This window comes from Lagopus muta, chromosome 9 (genome assembly GCF_023343835.1).
Source record: "Lagopus muta isolate bLagMut1 chromosome 9, bLagMut1 primary, whole genome shotgun sequence".
Classification (NCBI taxonomy): Eukaryota; Metazoa; Chordata; class Aves; order Galliformes; family Phasianidae; genus Lagopus; species Lagopus muta.
This window is the reverse complement of record NC_064441.1, coordinates 20,852,601-20,866,374: the sequence shown is the minus strand read 5'-3', so window position 1 is coordinate 20,866,374 and position 13,774 is coordinate 20,852,601. Positions and strand designations below refer to the sequence as shown.

General features: G+C 45.3%; 1 protein-coding gene across 17 annotated transcripts in view; it reads right to left on the bottom strand.

Annotated features, from left to right (window-relative positions):
• Positions 1–13,509, bottom strand: part of GIGYF2 (GRB10 interacting GYF protein 2) — a 73,271-nt gene extending 59,762 nt beyond the window's left edge. For 5 of the 17 annotated variants that reach the window (XM_048955533.1, XM_048955548.1, XM_048955550.1 and 2 more), the window contains exons 1-2: positions 13,403–13,509; positions 1,870–1,947 (exon numbers count right to left, since the gene is read on the bottom strand). In XM_048955533.1, coding sequence (XP_048811490.1) covers positions 1,870–1,910 — 41 coding nt within the window. In that variant the 5' untranslated portion in view covers positions 1,911–1,947; positions 13,403–13,509. Of the gene's footprint in view, positions 1–1,869; positions 1,948–2,122; positions 2,297–2,893; positions 2,986–12,392; positions 12,420–12,622; positions 12,707–12,734; positions 12,857–13,402 lie in introns of those variants that run through there. The other 12 variants (XM_048955540.1, XM_048955541.1, XM_048955536.1 and 9 more) reach the window with 12 other exon arrangements.
• Positions 13,510–13,774: the final 265 nt, after the last annotated feature.

The window sequence follows — 13,774 nt, the reverse complement described above, 5'->3', positions numbered from 1 at the left end:
TGTTATACAACATTACACCCAATCCATTGATGACTGGATGTATGCCTGGGCAGAATGAGACTAATTAATCGATGGATTGGATATAATGTCTCATTCTGCCCAGCCATTTCCTCAGCCAGCCAACCACCCCACACTTTCTAATTTGAGGAACATTCCACAAACGGTGCAAGTCAAGACAAAAGAAGCAGACCATTCTGTGCAGCCTCCTCTGATGTGCACCTTAATCAAGTATAACACTAGAAACTATTTTCAACAGTTTCAAAATTGCCAGAAAGGCAGGCAGGCTAATCTAACATACTGATCCAACACTTATTTTCCACCTAAGCAAGGAAGCATGTTCTGTGGGTTATTTTTCAAACTGCACAGAAAGGAAAATATAATTTTTAAGTCACAGAACGGCCTGGGTTGCAAAGGAGCACAGTGCTCATCCAGTTCCAACCCCCTGCTGTGTGCAGGTCGCCAACCTGCAGCCCAGGCTGCCCAGAGCCACATCCAGCCTGGCCTTGAATGCCTGCAGGGATGGGGCATCCACAGCCTCCTTGGGCAACCTGTGCCAGCCTCTGTGTGGAAAAAAAAAGTCCAACTGCTGTTTCTTTTTTTAGTTTGGTGCCACCCAGTGGCAATTTCTTTACACACCACATCCAAATGAAAGATGTCTGGAGGGGCATTAATCAAAGGATTAGATGGCTCAGTGTAACCTCCAATGCCAATCCAGATTAAACGTGACCCAGAGAGTTACTATTAAGAAGTGATACAATACCATAGGGGACACCCTGGAGTATACTGCAGCACAAGATAGTAATTAAAAATCTTAAAGAGTTTTATTCCATTATTCCTAACTTACATGGAAAATAACGTTTGGGGTTTGTTTTTAAATGAGTTCTCTCTCCATCCCCACCCCCTTCTTTTTTCCCCATATAGCCACAGCTTTCTTCCATCAATGAATCTCATAATGTCTGTCTGCTACACTTCAGCATAAGATCTGCCCAGTGGGTATATTTCAAGTCATTCTTAGCATTCTTTTAATCTAACTAAATAGACCGAGTTTCTCCTTGCCTTTGGGGCAATCGTGTCTTTCTTTAATACCCCACAATTTCTGTAGATTATGCATATAATGTGAATGCAATACTCCAGCAATAGTCCTACCATGTGCTATGCAGCAATTGTATTTTCTGTAATCATTCCACACTCATTTATACATGTAAGGATCCTATTACTCTTTAGAAATCATACCAGCTGAAGTCTTGTTTGCAGTTGCAGCCAATAATTAATTAAAAAACTGGAGCAAATACTGAAACATAATCACACTTGTGCAGTCAGTCTTGGGCCAGGACAACACATGCCAGACAAACATCAGTACAATTACACAGTGTCACAGATTCATTTCCCTTTAAGCAGCTGACTACCTGTGGCACTTTTCTGTATGGAAATGCAGGAAATGATGAGATGACAAGGCACGCTTGTTTCGTGTATATTCACACTGGGAAAAGAATGCTTGCTTATGTACAGAGTTCATTCCATGAAGGACAGCGTAAGAATGTCCTTATTAGTACGTAGCACATGGAAGAACAAACAAGAAAGCTGTCTACCACACCTTGTGTATTCCTCTGAGATCACAAGCATTACTCCTCTCTCAGTACTCGCAGCAATGTGAATGGTGTGCACTACTGCCACATGCAACATTTCATAGACTGTACCATTTTAAAGAAAAATGAAGGCTAGCTTTATAACACTGCTTTCAGTCACCAGTCAGAAACTGCAGCAAAGCAGTAGGGAACTACAACAGCATGATGTGCCTTTCAGTCTCAGAACCTACTTAGTTCCAACAGACAAAAGTCACAGTGCTTTTTAAAATGACAAACAACTCACCATTCAGGCCCAAAGTTCAGTGTCTGGGTTTCTGCTGCCATTGTTTCTTGTTCTATTATTTTTTAAAAAAGCTTGAACCTGAAAAATAAGAAGTGTTACCATGAGAACAACTGGATTGATACAGTCCTCCAGAAGTCTCCTCCCAAACAAGAGCACATCTGGTCATGCAAAGAACAGCAGAAAACGACTACTGGATTTTTTTAATATTATTTTTACAGTACCCATTTCAGCTCCCTAACACAGAATAATTTACTAGAATTGATGCAGTTGCTTCTATAGCATCCTCCGGTCCAAATGCCTCTTAGCAGCTCCAACAGGACACTGGATCAGTGGTGTCTGAGGACACTGTTTGCACAAGCAGCCTCTTGGCAAATCAGTGATTACCACAAGGCAGCCAAACATGGAGAATTGGGCGCATAATCCTCTCCTGTGAGAACAGTAACGCTTAATTAACAGAACTGTAGCTTCCTGACAATAATAAGGTTTAGAAACAATCACTAGATTTACAGCAAGACAGACTTGCCAGTCGAGTGTCCGAGTATTCGAGCTACTTCCACTGCTCACTCTTCAATAATAAGCTTCCTTACAAATGGGTATAAGCCAATGCTTGACGTTCTCCTAAGTCTGCAAGGAGATGCTAGGATTTCTCTCATCCTTAGCTTTATTAAGCAAAAAGGTGCACAACTTCAGACACTGCTTACTCTCATTGCTCCCTATTAGCCAGGTTACTGCAGGCCCTAGTGGAGGTCAGGTCAAAGTTCCTACATAACAAGGGCACATGGACAGGGGCAGATAATGGCATGCTGGACAGGCAGGAATGAGAGCAAGGGAAAGCTACCGAGTTCTGTGAGAAGCGAGTCCAGCCCAGCTCTAGAGAAGTGACTTTTACAGTAAGAAAATAACAGCTTCCCTTCCAGCAACAGCAAACAAATATGAAGAGGAAGTTTTTGTTTCAATTTCAACATCAAGCACACTGTAGCCAAAGTCCCTCCCCGCAATAACAAAAAAGGATTGGAAGCATTACCTACAGAAACTGGTTGATTAGACTTCAAGAACCATAAAGACAGATGGGAGGGAGGGAGCTTGGCTGTATCAGAACTCTGTTCCTTAATAGACCTAAGGATTAAATAAGGAGCTTGGTAAGTTTGTCTTTACTTTGCATGAAAAGATGATGGAAAAGGAAAAAAAAAGATGGGCAGATAAAAGCAGGAAAAGGGCATTAGCTACTGAAGAAGAGAAAAAGAAAACAAGAGTAAGCATTTTTTAATGCATATGCTACTGATATAACTATACTAAAGGCCAAAAAATAGTAGCCTGAAAGTTACAAAATGTCACGAAATGCTAAAACTGCTTGGGCAAACCTCACCCAGCTCTTTTGGACATATACATAACAACCAGCTGCAAAAACCCCTGCAGTCTAAACCCACCAGGCAACATTTGGCTCACGTGTTTTTACTACAGATCAGATTAATTTTGTCCATCCTTTCCATACAATTTACATACAAACCAGTGTTTTCATTTCCCCAGTAAAGCTACATAATAAAATGGGACTATTACCACTACACAGACCAGAAAGTAACAATTAAAATCCAAGTATCCAGGTAGTCTCACAGGCCTCATCTGAAATGATTTCAGTCTGCTTTGAGATGCCCTTTTTTTTTTTAAACCACCAACAGCTCAGGAGAACACTGAAGGTAAATCTGCTCATCAGTTCTACAAAACAAGCTACAGAGGTGAAGTTAGGTTCCTAATGGAGATGTACAACAGCCATGTATGTGACAAATACCTTGGGACCACTCCAGCTAACTACTGTGCATGGTTGGAAGAGCTCTAATGATTCCAAGCAGCACTGCTGCATTGCTTTTGTCCCTTTCCTTCCTGCAAGGCCTGAAATCCTCCTGCTGGAGGCTGGGGAGTTCTGGAGAGAAGCCTTGAGACAGATAACCCACGTGGACCAGCGGAGAAGCTGAGATCATTAGCTTCCAGCTAACTGAAGTTAGTGCACTATCAGTAATAAAAGAAAGGCTGGCACTGGTGTCAAACTGCAATGAAAATGCAGCTGAAGATACGAAAGGAGAAAGCAATAAAAATGGCTCAGGGGGTAGATTACAAGTCATGGAATCCCCCTGGCCTCAATCCCTCTTCAGCCTTCCCAAAAACGGAGGTCCCTGTTCCATCTCTCTCTACCGGACTCCTCAAAGCCTGACAGCCTCACCCCACTGTGCTGCACATTGGCCTTGTCCCCCATTTTGACCACAACACTGATTTGGGAAGCCCTTCTCAGATGCATTCAGCGAGATTACCTTCTCCCTAGGTAGGACTGCATTCGTTTTGAATTGAAAGCAAGACACCTGTAAGTGGATGAAAATGTAGCTGAACAAGAAAAGCCCAGAGCAAACCCCATCAGAATGGCAGCAATAAGATGTGAATGTACACTAATAGATAATGCTATCAGAGGTAAGTCAGACAAAGATACTACAAGCGTAACAGTGCTAAAAGAAAACTGCTGAAAATGGGACACTACAGAGACAGGCAATGATCTGGGAGAAAGGGGCAGAGGAAAAGCAGCCTGGAGAGGAGCCTCTAGCAGGCAGCACACACAGTCAGCAGGTTAACAAGTAGCCCTACTAACTGGAAAGGCAAGTAGGGACAGAGCATGTGGCGCTGACACCGAGATGGAGGAGTCAGCGTGGAGCAAGAAAGGGCGAGCAATGGAAAGTTATGACCTGATCGTTCATTCCCTTTTCATTATTTTGCCCAAGGAAAAGGCATGGAGGTATCAGGTCTTTATTATCTAGTTAACTTTCTTAGACTCCAAACTTCAATATTAATAATTAAAATGTTAATTTTGGTCTTTAGAAGAGAAACTTACGCTGCCTCCTTACTCATCAAGGATGACAAATCACAAAAATGAACACAAACCAACCACACTTCCTCCCTGATGTAATTTGGTGAGGGTACAGCCCCTTCTTGAACTGCAGCAGTTTTGCAAATGAAGCTTTTCTCCCAATTAATGTCTATTGATTGAGGAATCTGCATAACCACAAACAGCAAGAGCACACAGGGAGCTTTAAGCAAGAATGTGAGGTCACGATGTAATTAAATATCACTGCTTGGGCAACGCTACCCAAAACTTCCCAGCACTCTTTCAAAGGGGAACCTCTTCTCTGAGACTTAAATCAGATCAATCCTGGACCAAGATGCCACTGCAACCCTATGAACAGTTGCAGTTTGCCACAGCAGTTTTGGGGAAAATGCCACAAACCAGAATTGCTACACAAACTGGGAGTGAGACCCTGCTTTCCTGGGGCAGCACTGCAGCCACAGACCCACCAGCAAAGAGTTGTCCTATCAGCCCATCTCCAGCCCATGCACTGGGCAGGGAAAAAATACCCTCATTTGTCAGCAGCTCAGTACTTTGGAAGTCAGAAGTTCAGCCACTGAGCACACACAAAACGTAATCCAATAACATTAAGCCATTAAGTGGCTTTCACTCACAATTAACAGGTAATATTATAGGCAGACAAGTTGCTATCAGCAGCATTAATATCATTGCTTTGCTGTAGGTACGATATTAAAGCGAGCCTGTCCATTTTGACATTATTTTTCAAGACTTCTATTAGGGATCTCACAAACGCATTGAACTTACAGCAGTGTCTGCTTCAGACAAGCCAGAACTTGATCCTACGATAGAGACATGCGTGTTGAAATGCCTGAGATTTTAGTTGGAAAAAACCTAAGGCAGGTTTAGAGATAGTGTGGCACAAGTTTGTCCCAACGTCTGCCCTGTTAAAACGTACAGGTACCTAACAGCTATCCTGGCCAAAGGCTGGCAGTCAGAAGTTCTGAAGTATTTGAACTGCCACGTTTTCCAGACCTCGCACAACCTCAAGATATTATGTACAACTGCCATTAAGGTTTGCCCATTACTCACGGGTGTAGAATCACAGGATTGCCCAGGTTGGGAAAGACCTTAAAGATCGAGTCCAACCACAACCTGACCGTCCGACCCTAATTAACCACATCCTACCCTAACTAACAACCCTCTGCTTTATCACGGCCCTGAGGTACTTGAGTTAAGATGTGCAGCCTATGCTAAGCTCCCACATTCCCATGACAGAGCTCAGCCCATCTGTGCACACAGCAACCTGTCTCACCAAAATGCCTGGCTGGTTCAGGTACAGACCAGCTGATGGTTAGCGTTCCACGCAGAGACCCAGCAGTGACTGCACTTAGGTCTCCCCACCCAATCTTTCCTATGATTAGAATAATTAAACAAGATCCAGACTTCATTGCAATTTACACCTTTGCTTGCTTATTTTTTGTTTTCATTAAGTTGGCAACAAATAGACAACATCCTTCCTGCCCATCCCCACCTCATTCTGACATCAGCAGCTGTCTGAGATGGTTGAGAAAAGCATCCTTCCCTTCCAAGGTACTTCTGCTATGGCAGGTCCCATTTGCACTGAGAAACTGGCTAAAAAAGAATTGGAGAGCCAAAGAACACAGCGAAAGTCTAATGCAGGTAGATTCAACAGCAAGGCATTAGGTTTTCCTTAAAGTTGGGGCAGGAATTTCACAGCAGGGCTCCACTGTGCAGCAGCTACATCGCATCAAGATGATCCAGCTTCACCTTCAGCAATCAGTAAGAAAGCATTCAAGCAGCAGATACTGCAGCCAATTTCACTGCCTTGAATTCAAAACCACACGGATTCACTGAGCATCAGTACTGATTTTCACTGGTTTCTAAAAGTTTCAGCACAGCAGTAAGCAGGATGACTCAGGTGCTACGCTATCAATCCAACATTAATCATCAGCTCAAGCAGGCAACACTGATCAAAGGACACTGACAAAATTAAGGCCAACCAACGAGGATTTATGGAAGACATTCAAACAAAACGTACTTTAAGAGCAGATATTTCATTGCTCCAGTAGGTAAATAAATTCTAACATCTCCAGGACATTTCAATTAAGAAGAAGGCTAAAAAAGTCCGAGTCATTCTCAGTGCCTGTTAGGTCTCAAACCACCATGACCTACAGTGTTGTTTCTCTTTGTGCTTTTAAGCCTTCCCTCATAAAAGAATCCAAAATTGATCACAGAACACAAATTATCCTCAAAATACAAATATAAGAGGCTATCCTCAACTTCTGTAGAATTTCTAACATGGGCTTACATCACTTCTAAAACCTAAGGCTCACAAAAATAGGTATGGTAATGCAAGTGACACATCATCAATAAAACCATTATGAATTATTCAATTGCTCTGCCCAGTATAGCAGGTTGCACTTAATAGGCCCAAGCATCCCATCAAAAGACTCACAGGCAGAAAATGTAAGCGATACACAACAGATGCAAGGCCATTCTGGGAAAACAGCCTTTAGACCAACCTCAGGTTTATAACAACAAGCAGCTGGAAAGGAACACGACAACGCTGAGCTGAACACCTAACACAGAACACTGCATAAATACAACACAGATTAAATTCACTTTGTATCTGCCCGCTGGAGGAATAGTGTTTTCAGTTCTGCTCTCAGGAAGGCAAGAAGGCTGATAAATCAGAGGGTGCTCAGAAACAGATAAAACGTTGCAGATAGGCTCCACGAAGGAGAACAAGAGAAACAAAGTTCTATTTGTTGAGCTTCTAGAAAAAATTAAGAAATATCTTGCACAGACAGTGAACGATCATGCAAGCAAAAAAGACAGAAGACCCAAGATTATGCAGATAAATGAGTGAAGTGAGAAATTCAGAGATAAGCAACAGAGTCAACTGTTTCCAGGTCAACACTGGATGATTTTCTAAAAGGTAATTTTCTGCTTAAGCTAGAACATCATCAGCAAATACATTACTCATACTATGCAAGATGCCAGACGAGTCACAGCAGTCCCCTCTGACTTCCCAGGTCTTTATGTTGATACAGGCAGTGAATTTTTCAAATCCTATCTACCCACACTCCAAGAGGAAGTTTTTCCTAAAGGAATCGCATCTAATCCATCAATTTCTACCAAAACTGTGCCTCTATAAAAGCTGCACTTACAGATCTCAACTCATAAGCTCACTGTCCCAAATCACTGCAATAGAATCCCTGCCTCTCAGCGATCTCTGGCCAAACGTTGCCCACCACATTCCCCACCACATTCCCATGCAGTAGGAGCACCTGAGCACCTTCTGCTCGCTCAGTCCACCCTCAGCTTTCATGGAGCACTGCAGCCTGCAACATGCAGCACCACGGCCAATAGCAAATGCAAAAAGCAGGCACTAAGCTATGCTGAGACAGAATGACAAAAGCCTGAGTAGATGTGCACGTCTAACAAAACCAAACCAAGGAACGTTAAACACCACTTTTACAGATGGCTTCCTTTCCTACCTCTGAATCTGAACCTTGAGGTCAGAAGGAGCAGAGGGTGAAGCATCGTTTGCTTCACCCGAACACAAAAGACACGAAAGCTGTCCCAAGTTTGCCAGTCAGCAGGCAGGATGACCTCCACCTTTGTGACAGGGCTTCAGAGAGCAGTGATTCAGCTGCAAGCAGAGTCAGAGAACCACACCCTTGGCCCTGCCACTGGCTGGAACGCAAACCATTTCTCATTCCAAGTCCTGTCCCAAAACCCTGCCAGCACTCCGTCTTCCAGCCGAAAAATCACTTTCACATCTGTCTCTACCTTGTATATAGGAAAAGTTCTGCTAGGTACATCTTATTTAGCTTGCTTCATTCCACAAACTGTTACAGATCAGGATGCTCAGCCTGTCTCCTTCTGGACAAGCGCTTCACTCCCAGTTGCCAGACTACAGGAATGCAACCAAGAACTCACTGCAGCCTTTCTGTCCTGCTTGTCACACACTGTACTGCCCATGTGTGCATTCAGAATGGCAGGAAAAAAGTTTCCGACCACATTCACTGAATTAACAGACCTGGGCTGTTGTGGTTTTCTTTAGATATTGTTTATATAAGCGGCTTCTTTGGGCTCTGTAGAAATATTCCCTCCCTGTCTCTCCTTAAGGTTTCCCATGCATGCAGTTCAGACATCTCCTATACTTGAGAAAAAAAATACTCAACAGTTAAGGAAATATCAAATCAAAACTCTTAGCAGAAAGAACTAGCACATGCAGAGTGTGTTTTTTTTATTTTAGTATAGTATTATTATTTATTATAGTACATACTATATATTTACATTACATTACTACACATAATTACGTGAGTTCTTAACAGATGATCCATTTTCCTCTCTTTACGTCCACACTACTGAAGATCGACAGAAGTGAACATCTAAGCACTGTATCTTTACACTAACCTGCATGGTTATCCCAATCCCACCTAAGTACTGCTAAAGTCCAGTATCTGATACGAAAAGTATACATACAGATGATTCCAACATCATTTACAACTCACAAATCTCCCTCTTCAAGGAGAGTTGAACAAGTCCCCTGATTTATTAAATAAAGACATGAGTTACTTAGACTTTAAAACTTTATTACACACGATGAGCACGGGCAGCCTCACTTTCTGTCTATCACACACTCTGCACAGCCTTCTTGCCTGGCACCAACAGTGTTTGAGCAGGGAGCTGGGGCACACAGCCACCAAAGGGCTGCCTCCTCCAACCTAAGCCATCCTGCAGCACTACCATATGTGGATCACAAATCACAGCTGATCAAATCAATTACTTGCCAGCCACACGACTCCCTGACACATTACTGACATCTCAAGTGGTGAAAGTTCATCTACTCGTCATCACAAAACCCCCTGCAATGTAATCTGTACAAAGTTTCCTTCTATTCCTTGCAATCTGAACTGACACACCATTGCACACAGCCCACAAACCTCCTATCCAATCTAATCTGTATGTGTGAAATTGCAGCCTCTGAATTGCCCCGTCACACGTCTTTCACAGTGAAGGCCATCAACAACGTGAAACCACTTCATTGCCAGGGACAGGATGGAGGGGAAGCATTTCTCTATACAGAATGAAAATGATGAAAGATGCAGTAACAGAGCACAAGGTACCAACTTGTACACTGTACCAACAGCTGTTTAACACGACTATCCTTCCAGCTGCTTTACTCTCCCATCATTACACATAAGCTAGTTTGTACATTAGACTTGCCTTCTACAGTCCTCCACCACCACCTGGGCTGAAGGTGAAAAAAGTAACGTTACTAAACATCACTACAACCAACAACGTGCTTTTATATGTGCACGTATGCATACAGACACACACACAAAACCACCGACCAACCACAAGAGGGCCGATGTGGTGCAGACCTTATAATTTCAAGCACTTCATGCTGCTTCTTAGCTCCATCCACAAGTTCAGCACATCCTGAACAAACTTGCTGGGTTTTCTGTTCCGATGGTTTTTGATGCAGACCCTTTCCACAGCCAAAGAATGTTCAGGACTTGCCTGCAGGACAGGCTAAGCTACACTTTGTAACAGACTTTGTTCTCATCAAATACCACCACCCCCCTCCCCCCCCCCTCATTTCACACAAGTGTTTCTAAATGCTGCTCAGTTAATTAAAATCAATTAATGAGGAAAATGCACAAAAAGCCCCCTTAAACACAGAAACTCCCTCAATAAGAAGAAAAGGGATTTTCCTTACTGAAACAGCCAGGGAATCTCTAGCAACCTATGTGGGAAGAAGGAAGCAGATCAGGTCTGTGTTTTCACACCTGTAAACTGAAATCTTGTTGGTCAGCCCCCTCCTACCTGAGCACTGGCACAGCTGCCCACAGAGCAGTGGAGATCTCAGAAGACTCAAGACCTGCCCACACACCCTGTGTGCCACACCATAGGGAAGCTGCTTTAGCAGGGGCTGGGACTGAGCCATCATTGAGGCATCGCTTCCAATCCCTACAGCTTTGTGGTTCTACCTCTAATCATGAATTTAATACAGTTCATTTCCAGTCTTCTTTGAGCAATGCTGAGAAAAGCATGCTAGGATATCCTGACTGCCAGAAGACTTAACTTCATACTTTAACAAGCTCCAGGACCAAATTTTCAAGACCTCCAGTGAAAGAATGAAGACACATTTGACACTTACTTGAACTTAGACAAAAATAGGCAGAAAAAAAATTCATATTCTTATTTCTAACAAAAAAAAAAATCTAAAGAGCAGGAGGCCTGAACCATTTCAGAAGAGGGGGAAAAAGGGAAGGAAAAGATCCTGACTCAGGTGCCTGGCTCATCTTCATGAATTGCTGTGCACTAATGTTTTCCCTGCACGCTTAAATAATTACAAAGATCCTTCAGCAGAGGCTCACAGAAGCAAACAACCTCCCCAGCCAGTCTGCGTGGCTACCCCAGTACATGACTGACACCTGGCTTGTTTGGAAACCGAGTAGCTAAAGATCTTACAAGTGCCACCAGCATTTCATCTACATTCAGGTTTAGGAACCTCAAGTACACAACAGAGCTCCATTTGGACCACTGGCCTTAATGGACAGCAAAAGCAGAAGAAATGCAGTAGGGATTAGTCTGAATTCCTTTCCTTCCTTGCTCCCTCACCTTTGATGGTCAAGATCTTCTCACCAATCAAGTAGTAAGCAGTCTGACAAATTAAGCTGTAAAAACCTCAACTCACTGCTTACAAACAATTTTCACCTATGTCAATATAAAGACCACATTTTTCATTACTTCATCCTTAATGAACAGCAAAAAATATATATACTAAGAGTACCTAAGGATTCTTCACAGTCCTCAGATCATTAACAGTAACAAAAAAGAACCTACAAGAACTCAAGTTGCTGTGCTATCATTACTGCCTACTATTACGCATCACTGCAAGTAGCAACTTTTCACTTTAGTTCAAAGCTCTTATTTCAAAACACACTCAAGAAAACATTCAGAAAAGGTCCCAAAATAAACACCACGATCAACCTCCCTCATGTCACCAGGTACTGGGAGATGACAAGCAGCTCTTGAAGGCATTAAGAAAGCATCCACAATACTGTGAGATGTTGAAAGGGGCTATCGAAGTCTCAGAATGAGCTGACATTGAACCTCCATGTGCAAAGCTACTTTTTAATATGGCTGATCATTAAACGTTGTCTAATCATGTATGGTGAGGAATTAACAGCAACATGTGTGACCTTTCACACTAACCTTACAGAACTTCTATACGAGCCTGATGGGTGAAGGGGGAGTGACAGCAGACGCTCCAGCATTTCTGCTGGTTCTCCCAGGACTGATTAGGACACACATTTTCAGTTCAACATCAGCTAACTGTCCAAGGAGTGCCTAACCAAGTGAACTGCAGGAATACCAAAATCTCATTAATACTGAAGATCTTATCTACTGCAGCCACCATCTCATAACAGAGCTTAAAAATAGCAGAAGAAAGCATTTGTTGGTGACTACAACAGCCAATTCTGCTTATAATGGTTCCAAAGTATCACACTGGGAATCTATTAAATGTCCTATTCAGAAAAGAGCAAATGAGTTTGTGCTTATTACAAAGGTTCCTAAAAACAAGAGCAACCAGCAGATTTATGGGAAAAGCGGGGAAAAGAAAAATAACACGTACTTTCCAAGAACTTGCCCAAGTCAGCTCCTGAAGCAAGAAAACAGAACGAGGGGCAAGGAGTTAGAGAGATTATAAACAGAATTCAGAAGTTAGTTACCCTCCCACCCAAGAGAACGAGCCCACAAAAAAAAAAAAACAACAATATGGTAAGAGGTAAAGCACTGCAGCAGCAAGAAGAAAATGTTGTGCTGAAGGTTACAGGGAAAAAATACATTTTATTCCAAACGTACAACTTGGCAGCAGCTCCTGTTATCCTGCAACTTGTCCCACTTCAAAGTGGGATTGCACAGAGTTCCTTTGTTGACACTGCAACGACTTGTCTTAGATCAATACCAAACGTACACGATCGTGATCAGTGCTCTCGTGGGGCTGCCAAGGCCTGCTTGCTGGTCATGGCTGCTTCCAACACTCTGCGCCTGCGGGCCGGAGAGGCTCAGCGCTCCACGAGCTCCTTCCTTCCTTCCTTCCTTCCTCAGCCCGCAGCACCTGACAGCGCCGGGCGTGCTCCGAGCGGGGCAGAGGCTGCGCTCAGCGTGCACCTGCGTGCGAGCAGGCCCAAGGGCCCGGGCCGGCTGGGGAGGAGGGAACTCGCACAGCTCAGCGTGACGGGAGGCGCGGCCGCCGACCCCCAGCGCCGCGAGGAGCCGCGAGCGCCCCGCCGCCGCCTGACAGCCTCTCGCCGCCGGGCGGTCGCTCGGAGAAGGCGAGGCCCGCGCCCCGGTGAGAGCCGGGCAGAGCTCAGCGACAGCACAACGCGACGGGAGCGGGGGACGCCGGGCGGGAGCGCTCTCGCCACCGGGCCCGGCCCGAGAGCCCCGCTGCGTTGTAGGCCGCGGGGCTGCGGCACCCCCGGACCGCGGAGGACGGGAGCCGCCGGGCGGGCCGGTGCGCGGGGCCGCGGGAGCCCGGAGCTGCTCCGGGGGATGGAGAACGCGTCGACGGCAAGAGCGCGTCGGCGGGGAGGCGGCCGAAGGGCCGGCGAGAGCAGGGAGCCGACGAGACGGCGTTACCTGCGCTCTCGGACGGAGAGTCCCTCACAGCCACAGCGACCGCTCGGCCCCAACAACACAAGATGGCGGTCGCGCCGCCACGCAACGTCACGTGAGGGCGGGCCCCGCCCCCCGCCTCCGCCGCGGGACCCGGATGGGCGACGGCCCTCCCCTCCCCCCGCCCCCGCGGGGGCACCGCCCTCGTGACGTCACCGCGCGCGCGGCGGCGGCTGCCCGCCCTCGGCGGCTGCGCGCGCGCCGCCGCTTTCCTCAGAGGAGCGCGCGCCCCCTGCCGGGAGCGGCCGGCAGCCCAGCCGCAGCGCGCTGCCCGCTGCTCCGCGGGCCGCGTTGCCGGCGCTCGGTTCCTATCGGCGCTTCCCATCAGACGCCGCC